The 12,958-nt window shown below is 42.2% G+C and overlaps 1 protein-coding gene across 2 annotated transcripts in view; it reads right to left on the bottom strand.

Moving 5' to 3' along the window:
- Nucleotides 1-12,958, bottom strand: part of ADGRB3 (adhesion G protein-coupled receptor B3) — a 1,104,008-nt gene that overhangs the window by 527,104 nt on the left and 563,946 nt on the right. For both annotated transcript variants that reach the window (XM_078648009.1, XM_078648010.1), the window contains exon 14: nt 3,455-3,498. In XM_078648009.1, the coding sequence (XP_078504135.1) occupies nt 3,455-3,498 (44 nt within the window). The remainder of the gene's footprint in view (nt 1-3,454; nt 3,499-12,958) is intronic.

The raw sequence follows: 12,958 nt of genomic DNA, 5'->3' as shown, positions 1-12,958 counted from the left end.
GTTGTCATGCTTAATCATAGGGGTGCCTCCTCGCGTTAGGAACCTAGTCCTAACGTGGGCTACAACCCCCTCTCTTCGAGGGAGGAGCTCAGGGATGTTTTTCAACTTGAGCACATAGGTTGTCCTACAAACCCTATGGGAGTTTGGTGTGTGGATGAGTGTAAAGTGAAGTGCTGGTGAACGTGAGTTAAAACTGCCTATAGAGCTAGCTGACGGTAACTTCCTTTTGGCTGACCTATGACAGGATTAAAAACAAAAATAAGCTGAATGATGCAGCGGTCAGGATTAAAAACAGGTGCATATGGGGGATCAACATGTTTTGGCCATCAGTGACCTATGAGAGTGTCTTGGCCTGCGTCAGGATCTAAAGAGTATTAACAGCTACTGCGAAAAGTGTAATGAAGAACCTGACATCTCAATACAGGTGGGGGTAGCGTTTGTACCTTTGGCTAAATCAGCCCTGGACGGTGGCAGTAACTTTTGAGACCACATTTGGTAGTAGTGGAGTACTTCACTGGCGCTATCAAGCAACATTTGCCTGTGACAGGGAAGGCCTTTTTGAAGTTACTCAAATATCTAAGCACCCCATAAAGGGTAATTCTGCCAAAGAAACAGAAACACCTCCCCACACCAGACCCTTGTCTTTGCTCTAGGAGCAGTTTTCACACCTCATTTAGAGCTTCAGCACTCAGAGGGTTGCATGTGGAGGTGAACGCAAATTAGCCTTTAGAGGCTATATGCAGAGAAAAAGTTACTTTCTAAAAGTACCATTTCCTTAACCCCTTTGGTGCTCATCGTCATGAGGTACACCTCTTGTGTGCTCATGACGAGCTGAGCTCTTCATGACCACACCCATTTCTATTATGGCCCAGCGCAGCAGAGGAACATCTCAAGCAGCCAAGGAGTTAATATTTATTACAAATCTGACTTCACCTGTGTGTTTGGATTTCAATAAGTATTACCAAGTCCAAGAATTAAATGTATTGGTGCTTGCTAGTCAAAGATAGCATTATTAAATGTTTTAGTGCATCTCAGTGCAATAGTTGTTAAGGCTTAATTTGTACGTGGTATTGCCTCGTCTTTGTAGAATCTTTAAAGCTGCTGTCCTACTCCTGAACCACAGTCAGCAATTGATGTTTGAATGACAACCTCCTTTGAGGAGCATTTAAGCGTATGAGCTCTAAAGATGAAAGCAAGGAAATATTTATTCAGTGTGCTGTTTCAAGAGCATTCAGAAAACATTTTTGCTACGGAGTTGTGTACTAACTGGACCACCTCATCCAAGACCACTATAGCTTTCCTAGTAACCAAATCTATCATTCGTGGGAAAGCAATACTTGCTCACATATCATTACATCTTCTTTGACCTACACTGTGCTGTAAATCGGGCTTGGCAAATATTGTGAGCAAGACAAACACTGCTGGCATATTAGAAACAAAGCCCAAAACATGGTGATAACATTTTACATGGAAATACCCTAAAATGTGCAAATGAAGGCACACCTGGTCTCATATTTTGCATTTCACTCCCCACAACAAAATAGTCTAGGTCTGTTCAGTGACAATCCAAAGCAACCTATAATGCTGGATGCCTTGTCCATCAAGGTATTCATAAGTATTTATAAGTAAAGAAATGGCAGGTAGAGCACTGCCAAGAAAAATCACCTAATCGTTATTTCAATACACTTTTAACAAAAAAAGTCCATAAACCATTAAACAAACACAGCATTCCAGTGACCAATCAGACACAACGAAATACTTGCTATCCTTTTTAACTTTGCATTATCTTGATAACACCTAATCATTCAAATAAATATGCACTATTAATCAACCCATCTACAGGTCTACATAACAGTCTCAAATAAATAAAAATGGTATCCGGAGAGATAGGTACGTGGACTCCATTGCAATCACATCCGAAACCTTGTCTTTTCTACAGCATCTATATGTTTTCCTGGAATAACTCTGGCACCTAGTTTAGCCTTCATAGGCCTTAATTACAAGTGGCACATGCATTCAGATGAGCCAGGTAGCAGGATTCATTGGGCCCATCTTAATTAAACGTTTTTTTATCACTTGGCAATTTCAGAAGATGAAAACAGTTCAAACCTCCATGGAAAGACAAGGGAAAAGAAACACCATTTCCCACATTTATTCCTCAAATACTTATCATTCTTGTTATTGCCCTACCCCTGGGAAAAAACACATATCACCATAAACAGAGAATCTTGGGGCATATTACTTACAAATAGCGATATTTATTGCTAAGTAGGCTTGGCAGCAATTTTTTTATCGCCGCGCATCACCAGATTTTATTGCTGAGATAACGTGCTATTAGCAACGTTTATCTCAAAAGTGATAAAATTCCCAGCGATAGCGGCAAAATGCATGAATATCGCTGAGAATACAGCGATATTCACGCATTATCGCTAACAGGGTCTTAGCCATTATATCCACCTCCCATTGGATATAATGGCTAAGAACTGGTCTGAGCAGGCGTTAGATTTTGGAGATATTCGCGCTAAGCGCGAATATTTCCATCGCTACGCCTGTGTTGGTAATAGGCGATAGAGATGTTAGCGACTGCTTTCAGTCGCTAACAGGTTGGGTACGCCCACTTTGCATGTCATTAGCGATAACTATCGCTGACATGCAAAGCGGGCCCCAAACCGCTCGCTATCGCCTACAGGCTGTCTCTAACTGCTGTTAGCGACAGCTTGCTAATAGGGCGATAGAATTATCGCCACTTAGCGGCGATAATTCCCTATCGCCCCCCTTGATAATATGCCCCCTTATTCTTTATGGCAACTACCTTTGGTTCGGTACTTTCCAATGCATAGAGTAGGAATAGACGTGATTCCAAATTATCAATCTGTGCTGATCACATCACACTATACAATTTGAAGTTATCCAAAACTGTATCATTGTGATAGAAAACTGTAGGATATGATGTAATTTTCGACATGGAAATGTAAAGCCCAATGAAGCTGATTGTTTGTGAATATGTAAAAATATGTGATCGTAATGAACATGCTTTGCAGAAAATTACCATGCTTTGGTTTTTATTGTATACTGGTCCGGACAACGATTTGATAATACACATAACAGCACATTAGCTATGAATGGTTTTGTAATACTGATTCAACTTTTATTACTGGGGCATAAATATCTTCAATAAGGGATTACACAAACTCTCTTTCTTGAATCTAATTTTTCAAATAATCCTTCATTTATTTTAGCGTATGACTAGAGTATGCAACAGTGGTAAACTCAAGTTGCAAACGAAAATTAAACATATCTCTTTTGTGATATTTATAGTATGTACTCGTATTACACGACAAAAGCATTATTAATCTTAAAGATTCATAATTACAAAAGTCTGTAAACAGAATAAAAGCAGGTAACTTGCTCATACATGTTAATTTGCAATGAAACTAAGGGTTTTCACACTTACGATTTTGCCTCATCCCAGAGCACACAATATGGATTCATGGTTCCCTGAAAAATAAAGTAAAGTAATATTAATTATCTTCTTACAATTCGCACCCATTATGAAAATCATCTTGAAGTGCACAAAAATATGAAGCCTGTCTTTTTTTAATGTTTCACATGCAAATGTTTTTAGGGGTATCAATTTTAGGCAAAGTGAAACGGAGGATCAAAATCTACTGAAACATTGGGTATCTATATACAGAAGAAATTTTAGAATAACAAGGAGAAAATGGTGTGATGAGGGTGAACAGAATAACAATCAATTAGAGTCCAACTGTACCTTGGGGTACACAGTCAAACTACTCTTAGATAGCTAGCCACATTCATTATTATGATATATCACATTTACTCTATTGGCCACGCAGAATGCTGCACTTTCAAGGAGTGCTATTGAACGGGGCCAGGCCTTACAAGCCATGACAAGATGAATGCCTGTCAATTAATATTTCTAAAAAATACAACGACTTTTGCCATGACTAGTCTGGTTCTTCTGAGAGGGAAATGTGCCTTAGTTGGGCTTCAGTTAAAGAATCAAAATTATTTATACACATTGAGAAAACAAACCACAGTGATTGCTACAATTCGTAGCACACTTTGAATTGTTAAAGTACGATTTTACATGGCCCCCCTGGAGAGTGTGGTACTGCCGCTGGGTATTAAAATCATCAGTTATGCTGATGATACTCAGCTGGTGGTAGGCCTCTCCCAGTCGGCGCACCATCCCGACCGGCTGCACACGTGTCTCGAGAAGATCTACACGTGGATGTGCAGCTCAGCCCTAAAGTTAAATGGCTCCAAGACGGAACTGATGCTGCTGGGGAACTCTTCTCCATCTCTGTCCCCCAGCAGCTGGCCAGACTGTCTGGGACCGGTACCCCCCCCCCAAACAGGAGCTCAAGAGCTTGGGGGTATGGCTGGAGCAGGACCTATCGTTTAAAACTCATGCCAAAAAGACTGCTGGCGTGTGCTTTGGCCTGCTCCGCGCAGCCCAGAAGATTCTGCCTCTGCTCCCAGTGACCACCCGAAGGCTTCTCATCCAGGGACTTATCATCTCGCGGCTGGACTTCAGCAATGCGTTATTCCTGGGTGCACCCGAGTCTACCCTGAATAAACTGCAACAAGTGCAGAACGCGGCGGCCAGGCTTTTGACGGGTCTCCCCAGGTGTCAATCTGCTCGCCCGGCGTTGAGGGCACTGCACTGGCTCCCTGTGAGGGACAGGGTGAAATTCAAGTCACTTTGTATCGCTCACAAAGTTCTGCACGGGGTAGGCCCACCTATTCTGGAGGAGATGGTCCAGCCTTACAAGGCCCCTCGCTCTCTTCGCTCTGACCATCAACATCTCCTTCAGGTTGGCAGGGTGAAAAAGGCAAGAACGGGTGGCAGAAGGTTTTCAATAAATGTGGCCTCTTTGTGGAACTCGTTGCCCCTACAACTGCGCTCGGAAGCTAGCCTTCTTCTGTTTCGAAAACTTTTAAAAACTTTTTTGTTTTCTGTTTAATCCCTTCACTCTCTAGTAGTGTTATGTTCTGGCAAGCGCTGGGATGCCTATAGGTAACCAGGCGCTATACAAAACTCAGAATAATAATAATAATAATTAGCAATGTGGTTTATGTTCAAAAAGGCATCGTGTTTTTAGGTCTTGCCGGGTGTTAGCAGCGCACATCCGCTGCTCTCTCCATGCAAGGAATTCATGGAATAAATACGGTTCCAGAAGTTGTGTGTCCGCTCCGCCGCCAATTGTCATTGGCGTGCGTCGGTTTTCGCCACAAATTATGCTGAACATGCTTCGTTGATTGTACTGGAGGGGTTTTAGTCCCTCCAAGTGCCGCCCTGTCTGCTTTAGGCCTGGCCCACCAGGATTGTATGTTTTACTGGCGGCGTGAGACGGCGGCTTAATCTTTACATATGGCACTTTTTTTTACTATGTTGCAGAGTGCATGTGCAGACACGACGTTTACGTAATTAAATAATGTAACAATTGAGAGCGGACGGCTTGATTCGCTATTTATTTCATCGTTGCTTTAAAATGTTTACATAGCTCACCCCACAAGCTTTGAGGGTTCTTGGCGCGTTTTAAACATTAGTTGCTGCACGCCTCATCTCGGTCGCTTTAGCTCACAATGAACAGCAAACTGCATAACATAAAAGAAATAAAGGAATCCGTTCCAAGAATGAGGGTGCTTTGCCTTGGTAGTTCATTGTGCAGAGTGGGTGTTGATGGGGAGATCTCTGTATACAGGCCACAAGTATATCTCTTGCGAGCGCGGACCCAGCCTTTCATGCTTGTGGCATCAATAACAAGTCTATGTAGTGCTTAAACCCCTGAGACACTGACAGGTGCTTCCCAGGACTCTGCAGTTTTGTAGGTTGGGTGGTGATAGCAGTAAAGATGTTAGTGACGCATAGTGATGGCGGCATCAGGCTTTTTTGACATTTACAAACAGGAAAATACTATATGTTTCTTGAGGCTTAAGACGAATACTTTGTGCTCAATTTACAACTGTATTCTAGTAAGCATTTATTTTTTTAAAGTCTCGTTTATACACTTTTAGCAAAATGCTTTTTAGGTTTTCCTAATGCATTTGCCTTTCATTCAGCTAAAGCCATTTGCTTTGCTGTACAATACCATTAGCAAAGCAAATGGTTTTAACTTTATGAAAAGCGAGATCTATTGCATTTTCAATGCTTGTTTTTTAATGGCAGTGTCAAGTCAGTGTACTACATTCCGTAGCAGCTCAATCCTTAGGTGCTCACGTCATAAAAACACATATATATGTCAGGTAAACAAATTTAATTCGCTAGCATTCTTTGTATAAAAAGGGTACCTTGGGTGAGATCTCGCCGCCCTACCTGTGTAAGACAAGCTAGTTCGTCTGGATCTCCCTTCAGATGTGTACTGTATCTCAATGCTATTTACACAAAACAATATAATCCACATTATGCAAAACCCACATGTGCTTACTGTTTTAAATGCTTTTATTAGGCATTCGTAGGGCCAGCAGACTTGCAGAATTTTGTAAATATTTTACTTACGCTGGTTCTTCCTAAAAAGTTGTTTTTTTATGTTCATGTTTGTCGTGTAGTTTCCACCCAATGGTAGGAACTACGTGTTTGTGGATAGCATAAACGTTGGTATGGTGCCAGACTGATTCCAGCGTTATAATGAACAAAGGTCCTTAGCTTATTTGAGAATCAAAAACAATACAGTATAGGAACACAATGGAAAGCTATACGATTTAAGGTTTCCAAACCCAGCCGGGAAAGGAGTTTATTTTTAAGAAACAATGTCCAATCTTTCAATACAAACGAAATAACAAGACACAAGCCTGTGCCGTACCAAAAAGAGGAAAAGAAAAGATAGGATTAGGGTGAAAGGGGTGTCTTTCAGGCAAAGGAAGAGAGCAAGGACAGGGCACTGTAAATAAGTCAAAAATCACTGACAGTGTCGCCTGGAGTGGAGTATACACAATCTCATTTGACAATATTGTAAGTGTAAACCCACTCATGGGTGTCGACGTTTCGATCCCTATTGCTCAACTAGATACATGGGATCATCATCAGGACTTTTATAATGAACAAAACATGCCTGAATGAGAAAAAGCCTGTTAGGAGAAACGAAGAGAAAAAGAAATTTTTCAAAAACTTAAGAGTAGTTTACACATGTATGCCAACTTTGTAACGAATTCGCAGTGTGTGACCAAGTGCACGGTGTTTGTGCCCTAATCGAGAACATAATAACAGCATTTACATACTCCTCGGAATCGCAGTGACATGCGTGACAAGCTGCGTCAACGAGCTGTGCCGTGATAGTGATCAGGTCAGTTTATAGTATACTGGGGAGATAGGGTTTCCATTGTGAAGTGATAGTGCAGGTTTTGAGTCGTTTCAATAGTTGCGTGGCTAAGGGTGGATGTGTGACTGGGGGTAGCCCTATGGGTTCTAGGTAACAAATGGTCTGATCATACCTCAGTAAATCAAGGTATGAAGCCTCACATGGGAGGTGTACTTCACTTCAAGATTCTGGCCGAAGCGGTCGTGCTAAAATGGGGGCAGAATTAAAAAAGGAAGTTATGAGTTCACCGGTTCACAAAAACAGTGAAACGTGATTTTGATTTAAAAACATACCACGTAGTTAGATGTCGTGGAGGTCTTTTTAGGGGGTCCAGACGAATTGTTAGTTAGAGAATTACAGGTACAATTCGTAGTTCGTTTCCAACTGCATCCGATGGCAGCACTGAAAACAAAACGGGAATTCTATGTCAGGGTGAAAAGTCAGGGGGCTCCGAACTAAGGTGGTAAAAAATGGAGGGACCTACCTTACTACGCTCAACGTGAGAGCGGGGTACAGATTTTGAAGTGTAGGCAACAATAGCCGTACACGAGGGTTGCCAACAATGTAGCGTTCAGACGCTGTAACAAAATCAAGGAGTGCATATCAGTACATAGCTTGAGAACGGGCCATGACTGGACAGGATTAATATTTCAAAGTTACTTACAAAGTCTAAGTGAAGACTCGTCTCTCCTGTGGCTGCTCGGTCAATGCCGGTTGCAGTGCAGCGGTCTGCGTGTGCGCGCGGAATTGTGTACAGCCACGCTGGTCACGTGACCGCTATTGCGGGTGCCATTTTAGAACGGCGAATTGTATTGGTGGGGGCCATCTTGGAGTGGATGGCTAGGCGGGCTAATGCTATCTGGGTGGGGGAGTGCACGGACAAATGGACAGTGATGGTGACAATGTGACATTAAAAGCTGTGACAGGTATAGAAATTACATATAACGTTTAGCTCCCAAATGTCCAGTTCCGTTCTTTCTTTTCATTTCTCATGTCTGCATACAATTATGCATTTCATCATAGTATATTTCTTTTTTGAAACCACAACGTTTTTGACAAAGCGCTCATTCTATTTATGTTTCATGATACCGTCTCATCGGTCATAGGTTCAATCACAGTAGCGTAGTCCAGTCCTCACTGCGATTGAGCCCTGTGTGGATGGTATTGAATTGGATGATGGATTTCAATTCCTCACGGTTTAGTAACTGCTGTAAGTTGCCACCTCTCTGTGGTAATTTGATGGATTTCAGGATGGTCCACTGGAGGTCATCTGCTGTGTGGTTCATGCTGGCAAAATGTTCAACCAAAGGGGCGTTGGGGGTTCCGCACCTTATGCGACTCCGATGTTGGCTTATTCTAGTTCTTATTTTTTGTGTCGTCTGTCCCACATACATAAGAGGGCAAGGACATAGAATCGCATAAATCACATTGTGACTGTTACAGTTCGTGAAATCTCTCATTTCAATTGTGATGTTATTGTGACTAAACGTGCGCCCCTCAAGTGTCAGATCACACACAATACAATGTCCACATTTAGCGTGACCTCTCAGCGGGGGCAAGCCCCAGTTTGACTCAATTGTATTTGTGGGAGGTGGTGCTGGTAGGGCCGCTCGAACAAGATGGTCTTTTATATTTCTACTTTTTTTGAAAGCAAACAAGGGTTTGTCAAAAGTTAGTTGGCCTGAATTTAGGGTTGGCCAATGCCGTAAAATTGTTTTGCGGATTTTATCAGAGATTGGAGAAAAGGTTGTGACACAGGCTATTCTCTCTGAACTGGGCCTTGTCTTAGGTTGGAGCAGGACCTCCCTGGGACAGTACCATGCCCGTTTTGAGGCATTCCTCACTATTCTGCTTGGATAGCCTCTTGCTTTGAGTTTCGAACACAAGATACCTGCCTCTCTAAAATAATCAGTTTTCGAGGAGCAGTTTCGTCTGATCCGCAGGAACTGTGAATAGGGAAGTGAGTCCTTGAGAGCTTTGGGGTGGTTACTGTCGTATCTGAGTAGAGTATTACGCTCAGTCGGTTTCCTATAGAGGCGAGTAAGCAACTCGCCTGACTCATGATAGATCATGAGATCCAAGAATGGTATCTCAGTTTTGTGATATGAGAGAGTGAACTGTAGATTGTCACAGTTATTGTTCAGCCAATGTAGGAATGAATTCAGAATTTCTCTCTCTGAATTCCAAATTAGAAAAACGTCATCTATGTACCGGCGCCAAACCCCTATGCTAGTTCTGAATGGATTTGTGTCAGCTAGGATTGTGCCGGTCTCAAGAGCATCCATGTACATAATGGCCAGATGGGGAGCAAAAATCGCTCCCATCGAGGTGCCTTTTATCTGTTGGTAGAAGGTCCCGTCAAAGACAAAATAATTTTTCGTGAGACATAGTTCTAGTAATTGCAATATGAACAATGTCGGTACTCTATGTGGTCTTGGTCTGGAATCAAGTATTCTCTCTATGACTAGTAGAGCCGCTCCCTGGGGTATATTAGTGTAGAGCGACTCTACGTCCAGTGTACATAATGTTTGGATGTTGGGGTCAAAGGGCTGATGTTCAACAAGATTGATCATTTCCATGCTGTCACGGACGTAACAGCACGTGGAAGGCACAAAGTCCTTAATGAAAAAATCCACATAGGACCCTAGTGGTTCCAAAATTGAACCACAAGCCGATACTATCGGTCGGCCTGGCGGGTTCTCACTGTTTTTATGAACTTTAGGGAGGGTGTAGATGACGGGGAGCCGAGGACACTTAACATTAAGGAAATTGTATTCATTTTTGCTAAGAAAGCCCTCGTCTCTGGCATCCGTGGTAATCTTTTTGATCCGGGCTTGGATTTCAATCGTTGGATTACGGCCAAGTCTCAAGTAGTGTTCCCTGTTGTTCAGCTGGCGGTTGATTTCGTTTTTGTAAGTGTCAATATTTTGCAAGACAATGCCCCCACCCTTATCCGCACTTTTAATGATTAAATCCGTGTTAGATTTGAGTGAGTCTATTGCCTCCTTTTCAATTTTGGAGATATTGTATGGAATATACAATCTCTTCTTTTCAAAAATCTCAAGCTCTTTGAGAATAAGTTTCTCAAACGTGATGATCTCTGGCGGAATCATGTTCGCCGTTGGTAGGAAAGTGGAAGGGGGGCCAAAAGGGGTGTTACGATTTAGTTCAGGCGCTGGGTGCAGTTGAAAAAACGCTTTCAGCCGAACCAGTCTGAAAAACCGGAGTAGCTCCGTTTGTAATTCCATATAATTTGGGCGCACCGTAGGGACAAAAGAAAGTCCTTTCTTCAAAAGTTCTAATTCAGAATGCTGTAAAATGTGGTTAGATAAATTAAAAATAGGTAGTGTTTCAGTCAAGTTTGCGGTTGTGGGTATTACCACTGATAAAAGTTGTTGCGGGTCCTCCGCTCTCCTGGAGCGTTGAACCATTTCCTGGGTTTCTTGGCCCTCCCTCTCAGTGGGGTACCTGGCTGGCCTCTGGCTAAAAAATTGCTTTGTGCTCCACCACGTCCTCTTCCCCGGTTGCTTCCTCCCTCACCTGGATCTGAGTTGTCAGATGAGTCTTCTGAGGTGTCTGAAAATCCCACTATGTTTTGTCGTTTATTAAAACGACCCCAGGGTCTATTCTGAGGGTTGAAGTAGGGTCTGTTAGTGTAAAAATCTTTATTCAGATAAGGATAAGTAGTCTCTGCACTATAATTTCTGATATCCTTTTTAATTTTATTGGACTTTTTGTTCTGTTCAATACGATAATAGTCAGCTATTGTTTTGTCTACTTGTTCCAGTAATTTTTTGCACTCAACTGTGGGGTCGGAATCATTAATTTGTTTAAGCAGGTCAGCAATTTCTATCTCAAGTGTTTTTAACGTCTCTGTAGCAATATCAATGCCGAGTGCCAGCCACTGCCTTGAACATGTGGTCCCAATATGACTGAAGTTTGTGATATATTTGGGATTATCTGTAAAAATCCCGGGGATATTACGCACTTGCAATCCAAGTGGGATTACTCCGGATTTGAGATAATCAGTTAGCATTAGTATCATCAATTGTAATCTAACCTGTTTTTTCTTGAGCTTTTCTAACTGTTCTGGTAAACTGGACACTGCAGTTGTTGGAGCATCTGGGGTTTCTGATAAAAGTGACGGTAATGTGCATAAATGTTTAATATGGTCTACCGTATACAAAGGGGCATGGTCTGACATCTCCTAAGGCTAAAAAAAGGGAAAAGAAAAATATTTTTGGGGAATATAGAAGTGTGTGTACAGGAGCACTAGGAAGGTCAACCTCGGTGGCGAGGTAAATTGAGTTTAGAACAACCCTGCAATCCTGGTGATTGCGCTAAAGCTTTTTTAAGACACAAGGGGGACCCAATGGATAGCTAAGTACCATGGGTATAACAGCGTTATAATGAACAAAGGTCCTTAGCTTATTTGAGAATCAAAAACAATACAGTATAGGAACACAATGGAAAGCTATACGATTTAAGGTTTCCAAACCCAGCCGGGAAAGGAGTTTATTTTTAAGAAACAATGTCCAATCTTTCAATACAAACGAAATAACAAGACACAAGCCTGTGCCGTACCAAAAAGAGGAAAAGAAAAGATAGGATTAGGGTGAAAGGGGTGTCTTTCAGGCAAAGGAAGAGAGCAAGGACAGGGCACTGTAAATAAGTCAAAAATCACTGACAGTGTCGCCTGGAGTGGAGTATACACAATCTCATTTGACAATATTGTAAGTGTAAACCCACTCATGGGTGTCGACGTTTCGATCCCTATTGCTCAACTAGATACATGGGATCATCATCAGGACTTTTATAATGAACAAAACATGCCTGAATGAGAAAAAGCCTGTTAGGAGAAACGAAGAGAAAAAGAAATTTTTCAAAAACTTAAGAATAGTTTACACATGTATGCCAACTTTGTAACGAATTCGCAGTGTGTGACCAAGTGCACGGTGTTTGTGCCCTAATCGAGAACATAATAACAGCATTTACATACTCCTCGGAATCGCAGTGACATGCGTGAAAAGCTGCGTCAACGAGCTGTGCCGTGATAGTGATCAGGTCAGTTTATAGTATACTGGGGAGATAGGGTTTCCATTGTGAAGTGATAGTGCAGGTTTTGAGTCGTTTCAATAGTTGCGTTGCTAAGGGTGGATGTGTGACTGGGGGTAGCCCTATGGGTTCTAGGTAACAAATGGTCTGATCATACCTCAGTAAATCAAGGTATGAAGCCTCACATGGGAGGTGTACTTCACTTCAAGATTCTGGCCGAAGCGGTCGTGCTAAAATGGGGGCAGAATTAAAAAAGGAAGTTATGAGTTCACCGGTTCACAAAAACAGTGAAACGTGATTTTGATTTAAAAACATACCACGTAGTTAGATGTCGTGGAGGTCTTTTTAGGGGGTCCAGACGAATTGTTAGTTAGAGAATTACAGGTACAATTCGTAGTTCGTTTCCAACTGCATCCGATGGCAGCACTGAAAACAAAACGGGAATTCTATGTCAGGGTGAAAAGTCAGGGGGCTCCGAACTAAGGTGGTAAAAAATGGAGGGACCTACCTTACTACGCTCAACGTGAGAGCGGGGTACAGATTTTGAAGTGTAGGCAACAATAGCCGTACACGAGGGT

This window comes from Lissotriton helveticus, chromosome 6, assembly GCF_964261635.1.
Source record: "Lissotriton helveticus chromosome 6, aLisHel1.1, whole genome shotgun sequence".
NCBI classification, from domain to species: domain Eukaryota; kingdom Metazoa; phylum Chordata; class Amphibia; order Caudata; family Salamandridae; genus Lissotriton; species Lissotriton helveticus.
Note: the sequence above shows the minus strand (reverse complement) of the source record. Positions and strands in the feature narration are given on the sequence as shown.